Below are 26566 nucleotides of genomic sequence, written 5' to 3'. Positions count from 1 at the left end.
CGTAAATAACATTTTAAAAACAAATTACATAAACATTACAAAGTTTATACTATAGTATAAACTATATAGTTTAGCGCACTATAATATATCATACGTACTACAGTACACGTACTACAGTATTACGTTACACGTTTTTACACTAGATAGTTTATTATCCTCCTTAAATCATTAAATATATACTTTTCACAATGTGAATATAAACTATAATACCATCGCAATGTCATGTAAGTTTCAGAACTATGTACATATAGACACTCAGATTTATACAGGTCTCTTCTTATGTTAGTCCTCAAATATATCATATATATCTATAACTTCCGTATATGTATCGTTGTCAGAATAATTAATTTCAAAGGTTATTAACAATTACAATGGTTTGTGTTCGATGTTCAACGGTTGTAATCGATGTGTTAATAATCTTCGATTAGCATTTTATTTCATTAAATAGAATATAATTCAACTTTGAAACACTGGCGCAAGTGTTGGTAATATACCTCAGGTAATACGTTCATAAAATTCAATGTTAATATAAAAATTACTATGAAGTATATAAAATATAATATTAAGGGAGATAAACACTAAAAAGCTGTTTTTAGGTTTAAAAAGTGTTTATCTGCCTTAATATACGAGAATGTTAAAATAAATGAAATATTTCTAATTACTTTTTGATATTCTATGTATTCAAGTAGGCACATTGTGTGGATAGCAAAACATTATGAAAGTTGCACCAAAATTTAACACTAGAACTACTAATGTTCGTTTCTACCAACTTTGGTTACCTTAACCGGTTGGTTATTCCAATAGAATTGATCAATCACATTTCTCGTTAGTCAGACTTGATAGATGCAATTGGTCAATTCCGTTGGAATAACAAGCTGGTTAAGTTAACCAAAGTTGGTAGAAATGGGCATAAATCAATTAAGATATGTGACATACACACTAATTTGTAATTTTTTTATAAAAATTTTCAAGTTTGTAATAATACATTTTATGTATTATATTTTGTATTATTATATTTTGTAATAATACATGTTTAATTGACATTAAATAAAATTAAAAAATAAATAAACATTTTTTCCTTCGCATTAAGTATTCCTTAAAAAAACGTCATTTTGAGATTTTTGAGTGCTCTAGTAGAAATGGACCGTTAATTATTAGTAGTTCTAATGTAAGAGCTTAAGATTCTTATGTAAAATTAGAGAACATTCCCAAAATGAAATGATTTTAAAAATACATTTCAATAAGCAACATGAAAATATAAGAGTTTAAGACAGGAATTTTAGCAGAATATAGTAACGTCGTCTCTCTGAATAACTTTCCTTCGTGCACTTTTTAATTCTCAGTGGAAATTTCCAATGGAATATTTATATTGAGATTTCGTTACATTTCCATATTTTGCACGAACGTAGAGAAGTTTGTGACAGAATTATTCTTCAAAGTAACCCTATAAAATGTTAAAATACTCTGTCGATGAGATAGGAGAATTTAATTTATCTTCTATTGAGTTTGCACCATAATGCACTGGCAGTTAAAAGATGCATCAATACTCCAATGCCAAGAATCAGTACTAAATTATTCACTATGTTTTCGTTGTTGATATCCATCTCTTTGAGGAACTTAACGGGTTTCTTAAAGTGACAGTATATGTCGTCGCATTTCAATTCCGTCCTGTCGAATCCATATATGGTATACACTAAACCGTGGAAACCTGCTCGAAAATACGATATGTGAAACATCCAGCGGAAATAAACTGGAGTGTCTATGTAACGAGCGCTGAAACCGAAGACGGAGAACAATACTGCAATTATAGGACCAAGAAATACTGCGATCTGTAAAAAATTATAAAGTTTAATACTTTTTTTTTCGCATATATTTTGGTGTAATGAATTTAAAAATTATTAATCTAATTATGCTATCTAATTATTATTATCTTAATCTAATTATTAATCTGCATTTTTCACACACAGAGATTACATTTACATATATATAATTTTAAAACACATTAAAACAGTCACACATTTTCACAGATTTATACATTTACATTGTGTTTCTTTTAGATTAATGAAACAAAAAAATATAAGTTTTTACATATAATTACATGAAAACTTAAAAATTTTTAATTATGCAAATCGAATTATGAGTTCATCGAATTATCGGCCACATAGACTTGCGCCTTCGATCTATGCATTATCTACGTATATAGCTGCAAATATGGAAACATTTGAATCGATGATCGTATTAATCAATAAATCTATCGAGTTGTAGAATTCCAGATTCAGAACTTGTACAAATATCTTTAGGGAAGAGAATATATATATATAAAACGCCAAATTTACCTTAATTGGTGTGGTAGCGCCAATAAAGAATCCCCACGCTTGTGCTGTTAAACTAGCAGCTATACTGAAGACCACAAACAAAATTATGCGGTGCGTTTCCATAGGTTGGCCAGTCAAACAGTAACTCACAGTCAAATACATTATCACACAAGCCGCCTGGAAAGGTATTTCGACGAGTAACACACTAATATAATATGGTGCTAGCTTGTACCAACGGTTAAAATGCTCCCTTGTGAGAATCTGCATTTCCACTGGAACTAAAATAAATTAAATTTCGACATATATAACAAAAATCGCAGTATATATAAGTTCATAATAAATATTATCAATATAATATATAACTATATATACATATATATATTTTTTCTCCCTCTCTTTTTGTTGTACGAATTTCATTTTATATATCGTGTAAATGGATACATTCCACGCAACATATACGTTTTTGCTTTAAAAATCCGATAAAGATTGATAGAAATCTAAATAAATTTTATTAAAATTATGTGACTTTATCTGAATTTATCATTTCTACTGAAAATTTCAATTTCTCATATTCTAGCCCATAAAAAAGTTATGCAGAATTATAAAATTCGAATTTGTTAGATAACGTTATAAGTAATGAGTCATCTTATATATATTTTATATATAGATGTCATCTTATGAAAAGTCATAAGTCATTTGACCGTTCAAACGAATCTATATATATTTATGATTATATATATTTAATGTCTGTGTATAAATATGTTACTAATCCGTACTAAGGTAATGGAGTTCTCTCCTGCAAACTTAATCGTGACAACTATAAAAGAGATATTCGCGCACGTTTCCTTGACCTACATTTCGACATAATGACAGAGCGTTTGCGAATATTGCACGAATATTGCGATGTGTGAAATTATATATGAAGTAACAACGTAGATAATTATTATTGATTAATACTATGACATTTCGAAGGATAGAGAAATTGACGATGATATTTTTAGCTGTGTAACGATGAATATCTCGAGTAGTTAATCAAATTTAGAAACAAATAAATACGTGGATTTCATGAACCAAATTAATAGTGAAATCATTACGAAATCCGGTTTTGTTATGATAAATTATATGAAATTGCGAAATGAAACAAACTGGTGAAATCTGGCTTTCAATATTATTTTGCCGTAATCACTTCATATTACATGTGTAAGAAAAAATAATTTATTCCTGTTCAATGAAATTATTGTTATGTGTATATGTGTGTATTAAAAATAATAATTGCATCTATATAATTGTTATTAACAGGACATAAGCTGCTACGTTATATATATTAGATTAAAGTAATATATAAATGTACGATACATATAATAATATGATAAATAATAGACAAATTTTTAATAAATGATAAACTAATTTTTTAAAATCAATATTAATATAATTTTTATAAAATTTATAACGAAAAATTTATCTTTATAATAAAATTTATAATAAGATCTTATAAGTTTAACACTTATAGAACATTATGTGGATAATTAAAGATAGAATATTTATATAATTTTATTAATATTCTACCAATCAATTATTATATAATAAGTCTTTTGTATAACATTGCATACTTCTATTATATACATAGAAAGTTATATTATTTTCCTAAGTTTTAAAAAGTATCTTCTTAAAAGTCTTATTATTTCTTACAATAAACCTGTAAAGTGGTAACAATAAAAATAAAATAGTATTTGTAATAATAAAATATTTTTATGTTATTCAATAATCATAAATTACTGATAGACAGAAATAGAAAGCAGCTATTTACTCCTAAATGTAACGATACACATTGCCTTTCGAGCATTAATAACGCACTGCATAACCGAATACTTATTTAAACCATTTAATTCACTTAGGTACTTACAGGCAAGAGTAACAGCCATTTTACCGGTGTAGACGATAAGAAGCATTGACCCATATATATAAACATAATTCGCAAGGACACCATTTGCTCGATAACCGCTTCCCATGTATAGATAACCGAAGATCACGCCAATTAATAAGTGACAGAGTATTCGCGCCATCAGCAAAGTATAATCCCTTTTTAAGCATAACAGTTGCCTTTTGTATAGAAGATAACACTGCGTTAGGAATCCAGCAGGTTGTGGCGAATCTTTGATATTGCTTCCTGATATCACATATATATATATAAAAATCAATATTGATCAATACTTTTAAAACTTTTCAACGAAACGAAATATACGTTTTGCATATAAAGTTTAGACATAAAGTAAGAATTACGAAAATGAGAATGATATTTAAAATATGTGCACTTTAGATCGCTTTAGATATTTATGTAAATTTTACAAAAAACAATCTTTCTGCCTACTGCGAATGCAAAATATTTGATTTTTATAGATTAAATTAAATAATGAATTAATATAAATTTTATTATAATAAAACATTCATAAAGCATCAAAGATCTTTGAACACTCCGCGCGCACATTGTATATTTATAATATTTATATTAAATTGATCACGTATATACAAGTAATTATTGTCTCGATATATATATATATATATATATATATATATATATATATATTTGTTGAACATTTTTATTATTTGAGATATGATAGCTGTATTCACGTCTTCAGTATATCGTCTTCAGATATTTTAAGATTCACAAGAAATTTGGGTTTACGATAAAAATAAATATCTGAAAAGAAAAAGAAGATCTTACTTTCTTCAGACAGCGCTGTGGTAAAAGCAATTGGTTTCTGATTATCCTGTATCGTCTGCGCTGCTAACACCAACTTGTCGAGATCAATACCGTATTCGCCGATTGCCACTTCGAGAACTGAGTAAATTCAAGCACTTATTTATTAATTTATGGTTTCTAAAATTATGATTGTTTCTATTTATCTAGAACTATTCGTTCTATTGCCCGTTATATAATATTTTTAAATAAATATTAACAAATGTTAATATATAATATCATATACAGATATCAAAATATTTATTATCAATTTATTTAATTCGCGCTACTGATAATATAATGCGTAAAGTGTAGAAATTATGACGAGAAAATGGACCAAATTCAATCTTTCATAGTGTCATACAGATATGATATATAAAAAATTAAAGTAACTGTAATTACTAAATATATTTAAATAGGTTCGGCAACAAAAGAGGAACTATATTTTCTACATTCATTTCAAAGTATTAACTGACGGGTTAACGGATGTTTTGTATTTTTGCAACATGGAAAGTCTACTCTGCATATAATTTTATATTTAGAAAATAATTTTTTACAGAAAATGGATTTGATTCGCTTAAACTTCTTATGTTTGTCGATCACCATCAGTAGCAATAACAGATAGTACTTTATGCGTATATCTAAATTATTTTACTTACGAAAATCTGCTGGATTATGGTAAGGCGGGCAGTTGGCGCCGATGGAGGCTAAGTGCGGTAACAAGGAATTTGTTGGACCTCTGTATATACAGTAGCCATTAGTTACCACGTATAAAGAATCGAACATTTCGAGGAGTAAAGCACTCGGCTGATGAATCGTACAAATTACCGTACGTCTTTCTACTTCAGCCAACCGTTTCAGAAGTGCGACACATTGGCTGCACGAGGAGGCATCCAAACCTAGAAAAACCAGACCCATTGAAGTAATTTCAATAATCTCTTAAGTTACATAATTCTGAGATAAAAATATTTTCATCTTGAAACTTTTCAATAAAGATAAATTTTCTTTTTTAGAGAAGTTATTGAGTTGGATTATGATACTACGCGAAAAAAATAAGACACGATATTGATATTTTTTATCCATGATTTCCTTAAATGTTTTATACTTTACTTTTGCATTACTTCAAGGCGCTAGAAAGACCATTGAGTCGATAATATAGCAATTAGTTATAATAATTGTGAAGCAAATGTCCGTAATAGATTTCAGTTTGCATGTTTGCGGTATTAAGTATTAAGCAAGTATAATTGAAGTTGGAAGTGAAGTAAACGGAAATACACATCGTAGGTTGCGACAGGTGATTGCGAAATTCTGCGACTTGTGATTGTCGCTCGTTACGAGACAGAATGCACCGTCACGAGACTTTTTTGCTATATAATCCAAAGCAAATGAGCAGAACCTGCTCATTGTAGGATATTAGATTATCATCGTTAATAATTGTTATCATGTCTGTTATTATGATGGAATAATAGATGTTATTGTGTGTTTCCCATTAATTGCGATTAATAACTATAAATTCAATATATTACTATTTTTTCTATTTTAACGAGGTGTTCTCCACGTGTTTTTTTATACATGTAATGATTATAATACGGTTTAGTGAAAACGATTATGAATGGAATTATAATAACCCGAAATTATAGAAAGCTTCTTGAATAACTAACAGAAATATTTGAATGGCCTATAAAGAGCCAAGCACGGATCTTTTAGTGCCATTAGATATTAATACTACTTTAATAATATTAATATGATAGTGGGAGGATAATGTGTCCAGCATGTCAGTATTAATATCTAATGGCACTAAGACATCTATGCTTGGCTCCTTATAGGCCATTCAAATATTTCTATTAGTTATTCAAGGAGTTTTCTATAATTTCAGTTTATCTTAAAAACATGGCGGCAGAATACGTTATCTCTCTTGTATAATAACATCTCTTACGAGATCGACTTTTTCTTTCTTTCTTTCTCTCTTGACTTATACCTTAGAGAATTTATAAACATTGTATTGCGAGAGGACTGTCGAAGCCTCGGTGGCCAAATGGAAAAGTGTCCCGCCCGGAAAGTGGGGAAGTTCTAGATTCGAGTCCTGGCGGAGGCAGTTTTTTCGCAACATATAAAATGAATCTATTTGAGTCATCGGTTTAATGGGGGTTTTGAGAATATAAATATATATATATATATATATATATATATATATATATATATATAAGTTTGGAACTCAAGGATCGATCTAAGTGTGGAAGGTTGATTCGCCACGTACGATGATTGAGAAAATTTCGATACGTGCGTTTGACACACATGCTGAACATATTATCCTCCCACTATCATATTAATATTATTAAAGTAGTATTAATATCTAATGGCACTAAGACATCCATGCTTGGCTCCTTATAAGTCATTCAAATATTTCTGGGAATTATAATACTTAATATCTCAGGTGTATTAACAATCCAGAAAGTTACAGTTGAGCACTATTATGTTTTTTATCTCATTTCTTCAATAATATTTTATGTCAAGTTTTTGCAATTCTACTTTTTCTATTATTCCTAGACCTGCTTAGCCATTTCAATCATATTTGTGATATTACATAAAATTACCAAGAATTCACTGGCAAGGATTAAATCCGTAGATTTCATTTATGATAAATTTTAACTAAAGATTTGATAAATGTCATTTACATTACTTACCAGTTGTCGGCTCATCCAGAAATAATACTGAAGGATTGGTTAGAAGTTCCAAGGCAATATCGAGTCGCTTTTTTTGACCTCCTGATAATTTCCCGCATAATGTATCGTAACAATGGGTCAATCCTAACATTTCTAATAGTTTCAAAATCTGCGTATTAAACAAACATAAAATATCATGAGTTAAATAAATAAATAAAACAAGTTGACAAAAAATAATATTAGGGTTTCATAAGAGAGGATGAATAAGTCGTTAGATATTAATTAATAATGAAATTGCAAAGCAAAACGTATATCGTATCTGAAATAAAATTGATCAAATTCTTTTTCAAGCGATCTTTCAAGATCAAACAAGATCCTTATTTTAAAGATGAAGTTAAAGAAAAATATTCAACTTATTAATCTTGCACCGTTGTCGTGCCAAAAAATTACAGTGTCGTTGACGTCTTATAGAACTGAATTTGAAATTGGAGCAATTACAAAACTATAGGCACCATCTCTTTGGTGTACATATTATTTAAATTATTTAAAGATAGCAAATTATTTAAATTACTTAAGAGAGAACGAAGGTGTCGCTACTCCCTAGCCATTCAGCGCGTAAATCTACATATGCAAGTGAGTTTTAAAATATCGTGCTTTGAGATCGTTTCGAGTCTTATAGATTCGATGTCAACAGCGCCAAAAGTTAAAAAAGTCAATCTCGATATGATAAGTAGTCAATTATAACAAACCTGCGAGTGCTTATAAGCAGAGCTTATTGAGTAACCGAGTTTCAAATTAGCAGTCACTGTCATTGCCTCCCCTACAGTTATTTGCGTTCTGAGCATAGAATTCTGCTGTATGTAGCACGAACTTTTTTTCCATCGTTCACTATAAGGTAATCGAGTTTTGCCGTTGACCAGGATTTCTCCGCTTGCACCTTTCATCCTGCAACATTTGAAGGAGATGCTTTTAGACGAACAAGTGCAAGAATTATAATTAAATATACTCGTCACCCGGAAAATACTGAGAATACTATAAAAAAATATTTATATATTGTAAGATGAAGGCATATTGTATACACTGATTTTCAAAACATCTTGAACACTTTTAATGCAGTTGGAGACACACAGGTGATAGTTCAATGAAAGAAATTGTTTTCGAAAAATTCTTAAAAAATAAATTCTTACTAAAATTCTATAGTTTATGTTACATATCCTTACGAAAAATATACCGAAATTTTCAGTGTTAACCGTCAACTTGGGTGTTAGTTAAGGGTTAGTTAAGGGTTTACCATCAATTCTGGTACCATTTCGAATGTTACTTTCAAATGGTTGGTTGTAACCTTCATTTAGAAAGTTAATTTTGGTGTTATCATCAAATAATTAAGTATCGGTTGAGTGTAATCGTCAATCTGAGTATGATTTTTCGTGTTATCTCCAAATATTTGAGTGTGACTTTTATTCAAACTATTATTTTCGATGCTACCGTGAAATGAGTAGCAATTGGATGTGACCGTCAACTTGAATGTTAATTTTGGTTTTACCTTCAATAGTTCATTGTCGATGGGATATGACTGTTTACAATAAATAAATAAATAAATATGTATATATATATATATATATATATATATATATATATATATATAGTATATATGCTTTAACGCAAATAATGTTCACAAAAAAACCACAAGAGCTGTACGGTCGATTTTTACGGATAATAGATGCTTTTGTTATTGATAATGTTGTACATTATCGTTTATGATACATCGTAATACGTAATGGATTGATTAACGTTGATTTTACATCGTAATATATCGATTTTTTACAATTGCATTATTTTAAATATAAAACGACCACTATTATATAGCTTAGTATTATTAATCTAAAACAAACAGTACGTCTGCGACCTTTTATTTTCAAATGCATACGCTTAAGTTACATTATTATTTATCAGGAAATTGTGCGAATCTCTTTGCATCTGCACATAATAAATGTACAGACATGTACATTATACATATTGTATATAATATGTGCTACATAATATGTGTCAAATATTATTAAAATATTTACCGTACATTCGTATAACAACAAAATGTGCAGTGTAGGTAATTTAAATAAACATATCTTATTCCAAAATAATTACGAAAGAGAGATAGGTTGCATACTATTAAGATTTGTTGTAATATCAAGATTAAAAGTTATTGCGTAACTTTTTATTAAATTTTGATATATCTAAAAAAATTTAATTCTGAACAGAAATTTTAGCATTGTAATTTTTTTTTAATACAAATCGCTTCTAGATTTATTTTCGAGAAATCCATCATTCGAAGAAAATTAGATTTGACAGATTGTGACTATTCATACAAATATATTATTAATTAACATATTAATTAATTATTATAACGTAATTATAACGTAATTATAATTAACATAATTACGTATTCATACAAATATATTATTAATTAACAAAGCACTCATAATTAAAATATTGTTATTGGAACTGCTTCATCTATGAAACAGCGAGTCTTCGTGGAAAATATAAAATTATCTGGACACAAAGCTGATATCAATGTCATAAAAGTGAGTAATCGTGATCACTCAGCGGGAGTGTTCTACGTGAATGCGCTTATTAAGCAGGTTCTACCTAATAACTCGAACAGTCTCTTTTTGTATTCCATTCTGATATTCCTCGTTTCAATATCCTACTTTTGTATGTGCATAATTATTCATGGTTTACCGCGATATAACGTGCGATAAAAGTCAATTTTAGAAAAGTTTCCGTTTTTATGTAACAACTGAACAAACGAGCATTAACGCGCTGTTCTTGAACTTTATACTTTATTATATTTAATAAATACACAATTATTATATTTAATAAATACACAATTCAAATTCACAGCACGATTTACTATTATCTAAACGTAATCTTATCTAAAATATAAATATACATATGTATGTGTATAAATATATGATAAACATTAATATATTTATTATGTACTTTTAATTTATTGTAAATATCGTAAATATTAATAAAATAATTAATAACAAAATTTTTGTTATAAATATTAATAAAATAATTTTTACAACAAAATAAGATTTTTATTTTGTTTATAAACAGAAAATTGAAGATTCAACAACAAGCATCGTATTATCTAAACTTGATTTTTAATGATATTATGAAGTGGAATTACTTATCGGATATCATTATAGATATCATTATAATGTGCACATTAGGACGTTTGCATTTTTTTATTTCTTACTCACGTGAAACCGGCAAGAACGTTCAGTAACGTCGATTTTCCTGCCCCGGAAGGCCCCATTATAGCTACTAATTCTCCGGCTTTGAACTCACCGCTGACACCGTGTAGAATTTCTTTCTGGTCTGTAACAAATATGGCAGTCGCTTGCAATTACGTTACTGCGTCATAAGCGTTTCACGTGATGATTCATTGTTAGCTTACTTAACACATGGAGCAATATCACTAAACTTTAGAATTTGACCTTAGCGAAATATATGCGAAGAGAAAAAAATACACGCGCATGTTATATAATAGTTTTATGAAGTTTAAATTTACATCCACTTCATTTATAGGTTAAACCTTAGTCATTATTTTATACACAAATAACATAATCGTGCAAAAAATACGTGCCTTAATCACTGACTCTAAATACGATAAGATTTTACCGAAGATATATAAAACGAATACTATACATTATGATAAAAGAAACCTAAAAATTTATACTTCAACGTCGGCGCAAAATTACAAAAGTAATGTTAAAAATGAAACATTTTTAACATAAGACTTTTTTCATAAAGACTCATTAGAGAAGTTATTTTTATATATCACGACATTAGAAAACTAATTCAATTACTTTATAGTTATTTATATAGTAATGCAAGCAGAAATAGATACGATATTTATCGTCTTCCCTTATAGAAATATCATACTAAGAATCATTGATAATTACTTATTATCCAGTATTTTTAATACTGATTCTTAGTATGATATTTCTATAAGGGTTGTGATTTAAGCAACAGTATTTTTTTATGATCGTTACTTGCAACATGAAAGAGAATAAAAGTTTGGTGTCAAGTTTATAGGCTCGTATTATCTAAGACGACTTTTCCTCTTTCTCAATAATACTGAGAGCAATATGCGCAAATAACAGTAACTACTGCAGATAACATTTCTAGAGCAATCTAATTATTCATTTTAACCTTGCACATACTCATCTAAACAGTCCTTGAACTGCTTTCGTGATAAACTGATAACAGATGAAGCTTATTAATTCCGTATGACCCACATACGTTGCAACGAATGTGTGTATATGTATAACAGATCAAAGTACTCGTGTAATATTTTGTAGCTACATAGCTGTCACCAAGACAAGGCATTAAGAAATATGCCGAATTATGTTTTCCTTCAATTGCATTTTATATAATATTCGGTCAATGATGGGTATATGACTAACTACGTGCACTACGTCTAACTACATGCACTAATAACTTTGTAATAACGCGATAATCACGAACATCCGTTTATTCAGCGAAGTAGCACATGCTCAGTGTAATGCTCAGTGCAATGGATCAAATGTACATTTCATTGCATACACGTGATGCCTTAAGAAATAAACGAAGGGCAAGAACGAATGTTACTCTCTTATTTTGCTTGTTATTTAATTTTATGAGCGATGTAGATATTCTATATATTTATGAAGATATTTCCAAAAATTCATTTTTCCCCGACCACTGTGTCTGCTTCGTTTTCAAGAAATGAATCTTGCATTTTGCAAGAATAAGTTTCTTCATTGTATTATTTAATGCTTGCACGTTTATTAGCTTTAAGTTATTTATTTGCCAATAAATCAATAAATTGTCACGTATTAATGGCTCAAGCTGTAATAGTTTCATACATTGTCGAGAAATTCACTCTACAGTCTCGTATTCAAAGAAGCAAGTGCTTTATTTTTGTTCGTACTTATCAAAGTTTTCGCTTCAGCAAATGTAAGTGAAAGAAGTTGAAAGAATTTGCTTCATTTTCGTCTCATGCATTGAGAAAAAACATCTAGAAATTTATTTGTGGGTATAAAGTTTATTTTTGTGAATAAACTTTAGATTCTACAAATAAATTTTCAAGTATTTTTTCCTCAATGTGAAACGTGGACTGACATATGTGGATTGATGTATAAGTATAATGATAAGTATAATGACGTCTATCTTTGGAAACGTCATTGGAAGGGAAGACGCATTGTTATGCGTTTGACTCCACCTTTAAAACATGTACTCTTCTTTTGCGTATCACTGTCAATGACGCACATGTTCCTTTCTTGGATCATGATTAATACAACGTTTTCTCAAAGCGGATGTGGTTTCAATGCGCGGTTTCGAATTAGATCCTCATACTCGACATAATAATCCATCTAGCGGTATAATTAAAATAATAAATAATCAATCATAGATTCGATTAATCAACATTCGAACGCAATATTTGCATCACAAATATTTTTTTTCAGCTTGAAACTAAGTACTGTAACGTCAATTAATGTCAAGATTTTTTATCTATAGTGCGACTATCACGTAATAAGGTTTTATAACAACAGAGATAGAATCACATTATTTTAAGCCAATTCAAATGTCAAGGTGATTTTATACATGAGATTGTGAAACAATTAATAATTTTTTTGTCGTAATGCTAGAATTGTGCAACAACGCATCATTTTTTATATAATTTCGTGTTATACTAAAATAAGAAAAATCTATAACAGAAAAATTAAGTTTCACTGAAGATAAATATCTGAAGAAAAAGTGTATGTGTGTGTGTATGGTATGTATATGTCGGTTTTAATTTTTTACATCTATGAGAATCGTATACATAACAGATAAAAGTTAAAAATGTTATTTCTTATAAAATGTGTAAAAATCGTTTAGCAAATATTTGCTAAAATCGTTAATTCTGCACTTCATTATTCTTTTCTTTACAAACTCGTATAGAAAAAAATAGTTTTCTTCGTGGAAACTAATCTTGCGAATCTCATAACAAAAACACAACAATACAGCTACGTTTTTTTCACAACATGTATATTAAAATTACAGCTTCAGCAGTTCACTGCCGTCAAGATAAAGTGAATTAACAATGACACCAACAGTGCGTATACACTTTGGTATAGACGTGTTATGCAATTAATTATGCAATTTATTGCATATCTATGAATAGTATTTACAAGAAAATGTAGGTATCATGTAAGAATGTAGGAAAAAACATATTCCAGTTATTATTACTGACGCTAATGTATCTACGGATGAATGAATGCGAGATGTTCGCGAGCCATCACATTATGAAAATGTAGAGAAATATGTTACTAATTGAAATACAAATGTCATTGCTAAAACATATTTTTAAACATTATTAAATGACGCGTTTGATCTGTTTAATTAAGTATCGCATGTTTAATCAGTTTTTGCTAGACACGTTTACTATTCTAACACATTCCTAGTTATTGCGATTAATTGCTACGTTTGATTGTTCTCAAAATATATAAGCATTATCAAGATGATAGCTCTATCAATGCATTCAAGTCGTATAACTTTTGTATGTTATATTTTCAAAATGTAGCGCGATACTTTCTCCGTTTAAAACTTTCTTCGTCTCTGCGGTAGGACCGCGTTTCAAATACTTTCTCTCAAGGTACGTCACTAATCCTACAATATGCGGTTGTTATTAAAGTAATCGTGCCGCTTAAATAATTCTTGATTCGTGTATGTGTGCGTATGTATGTGTAATAGTGCTTCTACAAATAGGATTTTAACCGAATAAAAATATTAATATTTATCGCGTTTTGGCTCTCATGATAATTTTCGTCACGTTTTAGAGTACGGGAATTTCTCGTCATCGTTCAGTAAATTGCGAGCATTGCGGAGTAATAATCTGCTTTCACTTACGTGTAATTATTATTCATGAGTCTTTCAAGAGAGATTTCTATTATTCCGTCTGAATCTTTTCAAAGATATAAAACTGCAAATTATATTCACGAAACATTATGGCTGCAACGATTGCGGAAAAACGCGAATCCGAAACGGACAAATGTCTTACTAACATCTGCATTACGGAGTGTTAAAACTGAAAAGAATAAGTGATTATTTAATTGGTACTAATTAGTACTTACTGATTGTAAATTTCCATATGCTCCATTCCTTAACGCAATAACGTATGTCACGGAAAGACAAATCGATCTCTGGTCTCTTCGGGAAGGAGTGTTTCTCTTGTAGGAAATAATTGTTATTGCCTATAGTCGCCGAGTCTCGTATGTCATCTTGACTGCTACGATCAAATGGGCAACAGCTCAGAGACGATCGCGATGGTGAGCAGTGTGTTGAAGTGGTCATCATAAATGGAAATGCGATGCAAATGCGTTTGTTGGTAATCAGGCTTACGCAAAAACTGTCACGATGTCTTAAATATCATTCGACACAAACACGTTTAAGCGCGTGAACGTATGTCTTTATTTGCACTTTTCAAATATGCTCGCTCGTTGTTATGATGACCTCAGCTCTTGCATAATTTAATACTGCGTCAATCTGAAATCAATAAAGAAAATATTTCGAAAGTGTTTATTGTAATCTTTTAATTATAATATATAAACTGGAATCAAAAGAAAATCGATCTTCATACCTCACTTTCGCCGGGATAATCTTACGTAAAACTGAGAAATGTTACTCTCGTGTTTTTATTCGATATATAGTGTGTAAAATAGATGAAAAAATATATATAAATAAAAGTACAAATCTTGCATTAATGTATTATCTACTTATTTTTATTTCAAAGAAGATGAGATATTTCATTCGTTGCTGTAGCATGTCTAATATCAATTTATACAATCATTGAGATATTTAATTTTATTACATTAAAGTTTATCTTATTACAATACAATCACGTTTCATTATAATACATACATACAGATTAATTTAATGCGCAAACAAATAAACAGATTATCTCGCTAATCAATAATTTTTATAATTAAGCAAAAACAGGGAAAATAATGATGGGGATATATTATACCTACATTTTGTCTTATAACAATCACACACACACACATTATATATATTATATATTTTATATATATATATATATATATATATATATATATATATATATATATAACTTTATATTTACATAATTCTGTTTTTTGTTTGAAGAAAAATAATTTTCTTTTCTTTTATAATAATATATTAAAAATATCACACAATACAAATGAAAACTTTTAATTTCCCTTGCTATTTTTTTAGATTATAAAATTTCGATTATAAAAGCTTCTCTCTTTTTTATATTGATAATATAAAGGCTTACAAAGCGATATTTGCTTTTGCATTAGCATGTAGTTAGTATAATCGCGGGCAGAACACACACACATATACACACACACAGATCAAATACAAAGTCGAAAGATAAAGCTCATATCACCTAAAAAATACGTTTAATCGAACTACGTCCAATTAATGTTTACGCGAAAAATTCCATAAGGATACTATACACCTAAAAGAAAGAAAATATCGTACTTGTTTTTATCGTTTTACACGAAGCGACCCTGACTGATGAACAAAGCGACTCTGGCTGATGAACAAGCGAGAGATTTTCGAACCTTGTCTCTCTTTTTTCTAAACTAGAACCAAGTTATCGGCTCTGAACAGCTATGAAAATAAGATTGGTCTGTATCATTCTCCTCTGAAAACTGGTACAATCGGATACACTAAAGTTGCCCAGTTCGCCTTGTATCCACAAAAAGATACGCGATTCATTGATTCTTTTCGTTTTCTCATAAAATAAAACAATTGAATCATTAACTGTACAGGCGAGAACGTATGTTTCTTCGCAACATTTTTTGTTTTGATTAAATCCTAGTTTCCCACACAACGTATATATAGTTCTAATTTTTTAAATATTCATTATTTGACATCATTAGATGACTAAGATCAACAAATTTATTATTTGTAGTTTTCGTTATATTATAAACATTAAAAATTTACTCATTTACATACCACTAAAGGAAATAAACGTTGAATTGATTTGTTAACCGAGAATTACCGTGCTCAGACATTCTTAATTACAACATACTACACGTAAACAAGTGTACACATGCACGTCAAAATATCTCTAACTTTTTAATGATGTACACATAAATGCACAACAAAATATTATGGTCATTTATGTACTTATGAAAATTATTATGCATTCGACATAACGTTATATCTTAAACATACTGTGATTGTAATATTTAATTGTTTTTGCATGTAAAATTAATGCAAATTTCATAAGTTTTGATTAACATAAAGAGCGTTTCTGCGTAGCAGAGATAAATTGTAAGTAACTGCAGAAAAAAACTAATATGTACATTTTTGCTTGGATAGAGATATTGCATGAGATATTGGATGAGATATTGCAAAAGTCTCAGAAAAGTGCACAGGTCACTGTCAATCTATCTAACTGATTTACGGTTACCAATATATGTGAAAGGAGTATGTTTATTGTAAGTTTACGTACATTTATCGTACATGTGCGACGCCAAAATCCGGACAAATTATACATTTTTTCCAAATATATTTTTTATTGCAAAAACGAAAAGATTTACAAAATTTTTTAACCGCATTGTTTGTAAGGCCACAAAGAACACATTTACTCAATATATCCCCCGCTTGCTTGAATAACCGCCTCCATTCTCGGTCTGAAGCGTGCACAGACGCGCTTTAATGTGTCACGGTCCATATCGGTGAATTTCGCTTCAATAGCGGCTCTCAATGATGCTCTAGACTTGTTCGTGACCCTTTCAACTACGCATCATACATAGAAGTCCAAAGGATTCAAATCTGAGCTGTTGGGAACACAACAGCAGGTTGCAGTGTTCAACTCGCTTTGTCCTGGCGGCTTCGAAAAGCATCTGTCTCACTTTAATTGTGTAAGACTTGTAGCGGAGGTCCTCCTCGCATAGTTCGACGCATAGTTTTCTCGCTCACACCAACAACCGACGACAATTTTCGGATCTACTACCCTGGATCCTCAAAAATCAGCTCCTGAGCCCGTTGAATGATGTCGGGCGTCCTGACAACGCGCTCCTTCGAATGGGTTTTCCTCGCCGGTGTTGCAAAACCTTCGTTGGACTTCTCCGACTCATTGTACTTTGCGATGACATCATACACAGTCGATCTCAGGTACGCGAAGAACCGAATGATTTCTGTCGCCGAGCGCCCAGCGCGAACACTTTCGATAATCGCAGCTCTTCGGTTATAACTTGGTTTCAACATTGCGACTGTTTCGAGGTTATGATGGTTTAGTACATGTGTCAAGCTATTTGAACGCTAATCGCGACATCTACCAGTGGTATAGAACGGCGAGAATTTCAAATTGAATTTTGTCCGGATTTTGGCGCCGCATAAGTACGATAAATTGCTTTTCTATGGCAAAAATAGCGTATGTAAAAGTATATTTTTTCTTATACTCGACAAATTTATGGGGAACGTAACATATTTACAAAATTGGATACTTGTGGTCGTAATTGTAATTGAAGAAAAATACGTAACGATAAATCCGACAAAGAGACCGTTCCATATAATGTTCGCGTAGCAATTGAACAATAAAAAAACAACTTTCGGAAACAAATAAATAAAATAGTAGTTCCGCGTTATCATAATTTTCGTATGTACTACCAAGAAACATCTTGAAACAGGAAAAAACTATTTTTTGTAACAGCATCATCAACACTTCAGAGTCATAAAGATATAATAACATGATATAGCGATATGTTTAATTTTATGTTAAACTATGGCCTGATTTAATCTCCACCTTAATTTAACTTCCATGATTTAAACGGACTTTGTGGAATTGTGAGATTTACTGCGATTCCGATTTCATTATTTTGTACGATTTCAGAACGAAAAGGTTAAAAGCATTTTAGCTTGGGGATTATGTTAATTGTGTCGGCAACCAACTTGAACTATCTAAAAATTAATGCAGATCGTTAACTTAAACTGACGAGATTTTTGGGGCTAATAACATGTTTTCATTGAATACACTATATAATATCGGGTAACAAAGATCCAATGAAAAATCTAATTATTTGAATAACAGTTTGCACAAAAATAAAAAAGAAGCTAATTGTATAAATAATAATGTAATGTTGGAATTGGTACTCTTGACGATCTTTTCATATTAACTTCTTTAAAAAATAAATTGATACATATATTACTGTGATATGGATTATTCAAAATACGTAAAATATAAAATATTAGAATAACCTGTAATACATACATTCGTGTTGCGCGTGTTTTATATAAAGTCAAATTTATGTGAATCCTTGTTGCTTCAGTCTGAATAATTTGACAATTTCTGCACAATTACGATGTTTCAAAATAATATATAAGAACAATATCGTATTGCGTCTTCTACAATTATCGTGGAAAAATACGCGAACAAGCTATATTTTCGCAGAAATCTAATATTCACAGAAAAAAATAATTTGCTGCAGCAGCAAACTAATTCGTTACGTACAATTAAATATAAATCGCTACTTTTTTTGCAGCAGGAACCTATTTTCTTCCTATGATAACAAGTCTGCTACAACAAGAAAAGTGGCTAACGTAGCGAATTGGCTACATATAGACAATTAAACATAATTTACTGTTTTAACTACTTTTTTTGTTGGCAAAAAAATTGCAGCAAAGAAAAAGTGGCTAATATAACAAATAATGTTAGTCCATATGTAGCAGATCTTTTTTTTCCGTGTTTCTGAAAACGAATGTGTATAACAACCGTCGACGATAATACAGTAAAATATTATAGACATTTATGCACAGAAAATTATTATGCATTTGATATGACGCTGTATCTTAAACATTCCGTGATCGTGATGTTTTTGCACGTAGAAACAATATGAACTTTATAAACGTTTCGATTAACATAGTGAATGTATTATGTTCGCGAAATAAAGAAAATGATGATTACTAATCTGTATTGCGATAATTTACTGTTTACTATCACGTGTGCTCAACATTATATTTACTTAGAATTGTGTATCTCGAGCAAAATGTAAATTTGCAGAAAAAAGCAATAATACATACATTAGTTTTTGTTCGGATGCATAAGATAATGCAAAAGCCTTCCAGGAAAATAAAAAAGATTACTAACAATCTATCAAACCAATATTCATCTTTACTAAATAAAATTATACATATACTCATACATTGTCATAAAAAAATCGCATATAATATTTGCAAGAAAGCATATACATTAAAATGTTCTGGAACTTTGCAAACCTTTAATATTTTATTGGTTTGAATTTTGGCGGATGTTAGCTATACGATAACGCAATCGTACAGCTGATATTCGCGAGAGTTTCTCGTATTCTCGCTGATATTCTGCGTATATTAGCCATACGTTATTGGCAAATTTTATTCCAAGAATGACAGGAATCGAAATTTACTGCACGATCGCGAACTTGGACTTTTAAATGCGATTACGCATTGTGTCCTTGAATATTCAGTCAAATACAGTAAATTACAAAAAAAAAACTCAGGTTGACGGATAATCATATTTCCTAAGCTGTCTTATATTTATCAGCATTCTGAACTAGGGATCAGTAATGGTATTTGACGTAAAATTAGCCTGAACTTGCTGATCAACCTAAACCTGATGCTTATATTTTTCTATTTTTCTTTCATCTATGTTTATCACTTGTTTTTTTGTTGCAACTTGTGAATTGGTACAGATTGTTAAATGTTCTTCTTAAATTTTACAATATATGCATTGGGTACGATAAAATTTCATCATTATTATTTTCGTACTCTTAAAAAAAATCGCGCAATAATATTTTATACGCAAAAAAATGTTAGATTAGATTAGAATAGCTAGAAGATAAAAGCTAGAAGAAAATATTAGATTAGATTAGAATATCTAGAAGTTAATTAGATAGATCCCTTTTCGGGACTTTTCCCTCGATTAACGTAAGATCAAGATAGTAAATGCGAACAAATTTGATCAAACTGATTCAATATCAGTATCAATATCAATTTTATTGGTACACCTTTTTACTTTTTTCCGTTTTCGCTTTATTTGCGTGTCTCTTTAATATTAAATAAATCGATAAAATTTATACGAGATATATTAATAATTTTACATCATGTATTTTAATCTCTTTCTCACATAATTTCAGTTTATTATTTCTAAATTTTCTTATAATTTACATAATTTTCTGCAGTGCTAAATTAATTAGATTAATCAACTGAAAAGCAAAATTTCCCGTAGTTGAACGGGATTTGTTAGTTCAATCCGTTTATTCAATTCGGAGTTTAATCTCCCAGACAACATGATGTCTAAAATCGGGACATAAGACGTCTTAAAGACAATCTTTAAGACACTTATACGTAAATCGTCTGAAAGACATCTTAAAGATGATCTCTAAGACATCTTATGTCCCAATTTTAGACATGTTGTCTGGACTGGGAGCATGTAGACTTTAGACTCCCTTACACCGATTGTAAATTCTTATTTTTTTCCTTCTTTCAATATTTTTTGCTTTATTCACTGTTCTGATTCTATTATAGAAAACTGTGATAGATCTTAACCTTCCTGAACTCACCTTCGGTATCATATACCAACGAAACATAAAACCGATGGTTTCTCCGAAACCGATATTTTCTGAAATAACTTCCAAAAATATTATGAAAAATAAAGACTTACTTTCTTTACTATTTATTCTGCTTTTTCATTAAAAGATGCCCTAACAATCTATAACAAGAAATCGAAGAACGTGTCAAAAACGAACTTTTAACATTATATTTTAATAATATAAAAATCGGTCTCACAGACCGTAGGTAAGTCTATATGTCAAAAAAGCTAGGGTGAGTTCAGGAAGGTTAATATTGTATTTATATATAATTCTGCATCTAATGGAAAATTGGTTTTAAATCGATAAATTACCTTGTTTAAGCTCAAGGATTAATAAATAAAAATTTAACTAATTAAGTAATAACAATACGAATTTTTTAAAGAAAACATACAAAACTTTGTAAAGGAATTTTGTTAACTTCCCAATCATAAACATTGGAGAATGGAATATTCCGAGAGAATTGGTTGAATTTGTGCGCATATAGTTATAAATATGTGAAAATGAAGAATTTATTAAATTTTTTTTAGATGTCGAGCAATTCATGTATCTATTATTGATTTAATTCTACAATCACACACGTGTTTGATGAATCACTTCATCAGAATGCCACAAGCTGCAAAATTGACATATGGAAAGTATTTTAAGAAATATTAAAAAAAAAAATATATATATATATATCAGTATTTCTTTTTTTTACATCATAACTGTTGACATGTTAGGTACTCAAGTTAATATATATGACAAAATTATATACCAATTAATTTAAAGAAAAAAAGAACTTATAATAAGATAAAAAGAACTTAAAAAGTCACATATGAATGTGTATATAATAGCAGCTATCAGGTATGATTCACTGCAAAAAATTGCTTGACCTACCGAAAAGAATTACAAGTTGTACATTCTTATCGCCTCACGCCTCGCGCGCACGCCTCGCGATAGCTGTAGAGACTAATTTTAAAACAGAAAGACAATACAAACGCTTCATTTACGTTGCCATCACATCAATAAAGGGGGTTTTGTTGACATTATAAATATTAGATATCACTGAATTATTAAAGGCATATATACAAATTGACATGATATGTAAACTCTCAAGAAATTTGTCATCTCTTGTTGTTTTTTTCATCTACCTTTCGAATTGCAGATGAAATAAAGACATCAAGTTGAAGAAAATGAGAAGGAGAAACGTCACATTTTGTTAATAAAATTAATGATAAGTATTAAAGATCGAATTTTCTTATCATTTACTTTATGAAATGTTAAATTGTTATGCACAAAATATTATATAAAAACTTAAATCGACACATAATTGAAAAAAAAGTTTGTCAATTCGAAAGAAAGAGTTGTGTAGAGAAAGAAAGACAGATGTAGGTGTAAATAAGCGCACGAGCGTGCGGGAACTGTCCTACTTTCACAAAACACTAACAAAACGAGATGTAAGCGTGTGCGCTCTTCCTTCGGACAAAATTCTGTTTCAATTTACGCTTTGTAAGCGCTTCATTTACACTTCCGTCACTCTTCGTTTACACTTTATTTACTCTCCAATTTATATTTTCGCCAGGGTTTTCAATGACGTTAGAAACGGAAACGCGCATGCTAGAAATTTTTGCGAAATACGTCGAAATACGTCGTACGAGATAAAAAGATATATCTACAAAATGATACTTGCAACCTATTAAGCTTTAAGTTTATCGATCTGAGTCATAATGACGACGTATATATGTGATACACATTAAAACATAAAATATAAGTTGGAAAATTTTGATCCAAAGATAAAAAGTGTTGAGCTAATCATAATAAATTTACTAATCTTTAACTGAAAGACTACTGGATACGCGAAACATGATAAATGACTAAAAAATTTTAATGACTTATTAAATAAAATTTGATAGTTTAATATTTGTACCTTAAAACTTACTACGCATTTAATTTGGTGATTTAGAGACGTTGGTGCTGTCTAAGTTTACACATACATATATTTAAAACTAACCGTACAGCTTCTTATTTGTATACTTAGTAATATGATTTAACAGGTTTATTTCATGGGAAAATAGAAAAAACTGGCAAATTGCGAATTACGAAGTCGTAAATACGGGAGCATTGAGCAATATCAACACACTCAAACGTAGATACGTGTTTGTCCCGTTTGTACGCGTTTGTTCTTTTATCATAAAAATTAATACCATAACACGCGAAGAAGAGATCGTCAAAGTTGCTTTATTTTACAGAAAGCAAGAGAGAGAGAGAGAGAGAGAGAGAGAGAGAGAGAGAGAGAGAGAGAATATGCAAATTAATTTGTTGGCGAGTGAATGTAATTTGCAAAGCAAGAATACATATACGACACGATGTTAGATATACGTATTAGCAAAACTGAGGCAATTAAAATTATTTTTGTTTCATTCGATTATTTTAGTTTTATTCAGTTCAATGTCAAGGCTACGACAAGACAGTAATATATAATGTGATATTGTTTATTGACCATTGCTAATTATGTTGTTCCGAATAATTGAAGAACTACGTTAAATTAGTAATTCCGGTAAACATGTTTATGGCTTGCTTTTTCAAATGAAAAAAACAAGTAGCTAAAATATAAATATATTTTTATTAAGTATAATAAGATAAATTAAAAGATAAACATTGAAGAAGTAAATTAAAAAGCATACGTAATATTTAAAAAATAAATTGTACACGATATAAATAGATATTTGTAGAAGTTCGAACTGCTGCCAGTGGTATAATAGTAGATGTTCACTGTGTATGCATATAATTAGTCAAATATCATAAAGAAGTAATAACTTCGATTATCCCCGAGACATCTTGCGAGAGAATACATCTCGGGCATCTTAACGGTACTCAGTGAAGTAACAATATCTATGTAGTAGAACATTCTACCACGAAGAAACATTCTCCTTTCCCCTTTCATCACGTAGAAAAGAACGTGGTTATAACGCGACTGCTCCTAGATCGAAATGTGGACGCACCGCAACAATTTCCATTACAGTTAATTCATTTCCGGTGCGCAAATGTTTCAAATGCAAAAGCCGCCCACCAAACACAATCGCCACGTACACGCTAGCGAGGTGACCGGAATATTTATGCAAACGCGCGTCGCGAACGATGTGCTAGAGCCGCACGTAGCGCGTAAGCAACGTGATCAATCTTTCAAATATATCTTTCGTTCCGCGAGGTATCGAAAGGAAACATCGATTAACGCATCGCCCTTCTATAGCGCACACCGAATTGTCGTACCGTTGCTATATATATATATATATATATGTATATATACAAGAGAACGATCGATAGGACCGACTATCCGCAAGGCAATAGACAGAGAAAGACATCTGTATTTTCCGACGAATAGCATTGAAACCGCTGTCTTAAGTCACATATTAAGTCTGGAATCATATATTGAGAGAGAGAGAGAGATTCGTATTACGTACTCACCAACAGCGACGTATGTCGGTTCTTGCTGGCGGATAATTCTGAGCTGCAGTTCCGTTGCCCTCTCGAGTACAGTATGTGACTGTCACGGCCGAAAGCTCACCGACGACTGCCAACGCTTTCGCGACAGTTCGTATTAGCACATGGGTTGTGAGTCATGAACCGCATTGTGGCTCACTCTGGCTACCATAAGCCGATTCTCCCGACATGAATTACCTTCCAGCGTTCCCTTGTTTCGTCCTATATCATTAACGACAGAGGCTTCCTCGTTTCGCAGAAATAGTATACCCGTGATCTGCCCGAGCGATGCGCGCGCACACGGCGCTGCTCGTAATTCAGTCATTTATGTTTACAGCACAGCAGTTACCTAATATTGGCTGTAACAATCTTTAGACAACGATTTAGATTTTAAGATTCCTTGGTACTCTCTTCCCTGGCGAAAATAAAAACTGGAGAATAAATAAAGTGTAAACGAAGAGTGACGGAAATGTAAGTGAAACGCTTACAAAGCGTAAATTGAAACATCGGAACGTAAAGCAAGCGGGTACATAACAATTTATATTTTCGTCAGGGTTTTTAATGACGTTAGAAACGGAAACACGCATGCTAGAAATTCTTGCAAAATACGTCGAGATAAAAAAATATATCCACAAGACGATATTTACGATCTATTAAGCTTTCTTAAGAATCTTTAAAATATTCCGAATACTTTCCTTTGTTCTAACAATAATAACCATAAAATTAACATATGCAACTTTCTTTTTCAAGCTAATTTTCTCATTATCTTATTATATCAATCTTACGATTATTTATTGATTGTTAGAATAAGAGGAAAGTTATTACGGAATATTTTAGAGGTGTTTAATCTATCGCAAATGTTATTTTATGAATATATTTTTTTATTTCAACGTATTTTGCAAGAATTTTTAGCATATGTTTCCTCATTTCTGACGTTATTAAAAAGAGGTGGACGATGCAAATACCCAGAAACCTTAAAGTGCGTTCGGGGAGCTCACTATTATCGCTATTCAGCGCTACCATATCATTCTATCCTTGTTGTTTATCTAAGAAACGATAAAGATAGAAGAACGCGGTAGCGTTGGTAGCGTGCTTTTCGAACGCGCCCTTAAATTTGAATCTTACAATATCCGATCTGAACTACGCTTCAATCTACTCGATCTGTGAATGATGTATCGCGAAAAGAGTAATTGCGAAACACACACACACACACATACACACACAAGTCAAATCGATTCGATATTCTGTTGGAATTGTTTAGACTTGAATATATATATATATTTATATTTTAGATTATTCGATAATATAATTAATGAGATTGTTCTATAATTTAAGTATATTAATGTACTATAATTAATGTATATTAATGTAATATAATTATGATCATAATTAATAAGATCATAATATTGTATCTCTTATAAATACCCAGACAGCATAAGATCTCCTGAGGACGTCCTGAGGACGAAGAAATGTCCTCAGGACTTCCTCATGATATACTCTGGATGTCCCCTGAACATCTGTGCTGTTAGGGCTATTATCAATTGGACTAGCTATAGATGATTTCACGTAAAAATATAATTATTTCATTATACAAAACGTTAACATTATTTTAACTTTTATGAAAATACTTGAAAACACTGTTATTGATTGAAACAGTAATATTCAAAAATATATTACACATTCAAAACATTTTATTATCTTATATAAAACACAAATATACATATTTCTGTTATTATTATA

The 26566-nt window shown here is 30.4% G+C and overlaps 1 protein-coding gene across 3 annotated transcripts; it reads right to left on the bottom strand.

Moving 5' to 3' along the window:
* Positions 1–410: 410 nt before the first annotated feature.
* Positions 411–25073, bottom strand: LOC116841584 (ATP-binding cassette sub-family G member 1). 3 transcript variants are annotated; one of them, XM_032809679.1, is made up of 10 exons: positions 24808–25073; positions 14879–15290; positions 10979–11096; positions 8465–8660; positions 7737–7884; positions 5712–5951; positions 5038–5154; positions 4219–4482; positions 2337–2593; positions 1491–1829 (listed from the first exon to the last, which is right to left on the bottom strand). In XM_032809679.1, exons 2-10 carry the CDS (start codon positions 15099–15101, stop codon positions 1491–1493), a joined length of 1902 nt encoding a protein of 633 aa, XP_032665570.1. In that variant the 5' UTR covers positions 15102–15290; positions 24808–25073. The 3 variants fall into 3 exon arrangements, with proteins under 3 accessions (XP_032665571.1, XP_032665570.1, XP_032665569.1); XM_032809678.1 differs by having other exon boundaries at positions 24812–25073; XM_032809680.1 differs by lacking the exon at positions 24808–25073 and having other exon boundaries at positions 411–1829; positions 14879–15101.
* Between the last annotated feature and the right edge of the window lie 1493 nt (positions 25074–26566).

This window comes from Odontomachus brunneus, unplaced genomic scaffold, assembly GCF_010583005.1.
Source record: "Odontomachus brunneus isolate Ranch 3 - 2012 unplaced genomic scaffold, Obru_v1 Obru_scaffold_017, whole genome shotgun sequence".
Taxonomy (NCBI): domain Eukaryota; kingdom Metazoa; phylum Arthropoda; class Insecta; order Hymenoptera; family Formicidae; genus Odontomachus; species Odontomachus brunneus.
Note: the sequence above shows the minus strand (reverse complement) of the source record. Positions and strands in the feature narration are given on the sequence as shown.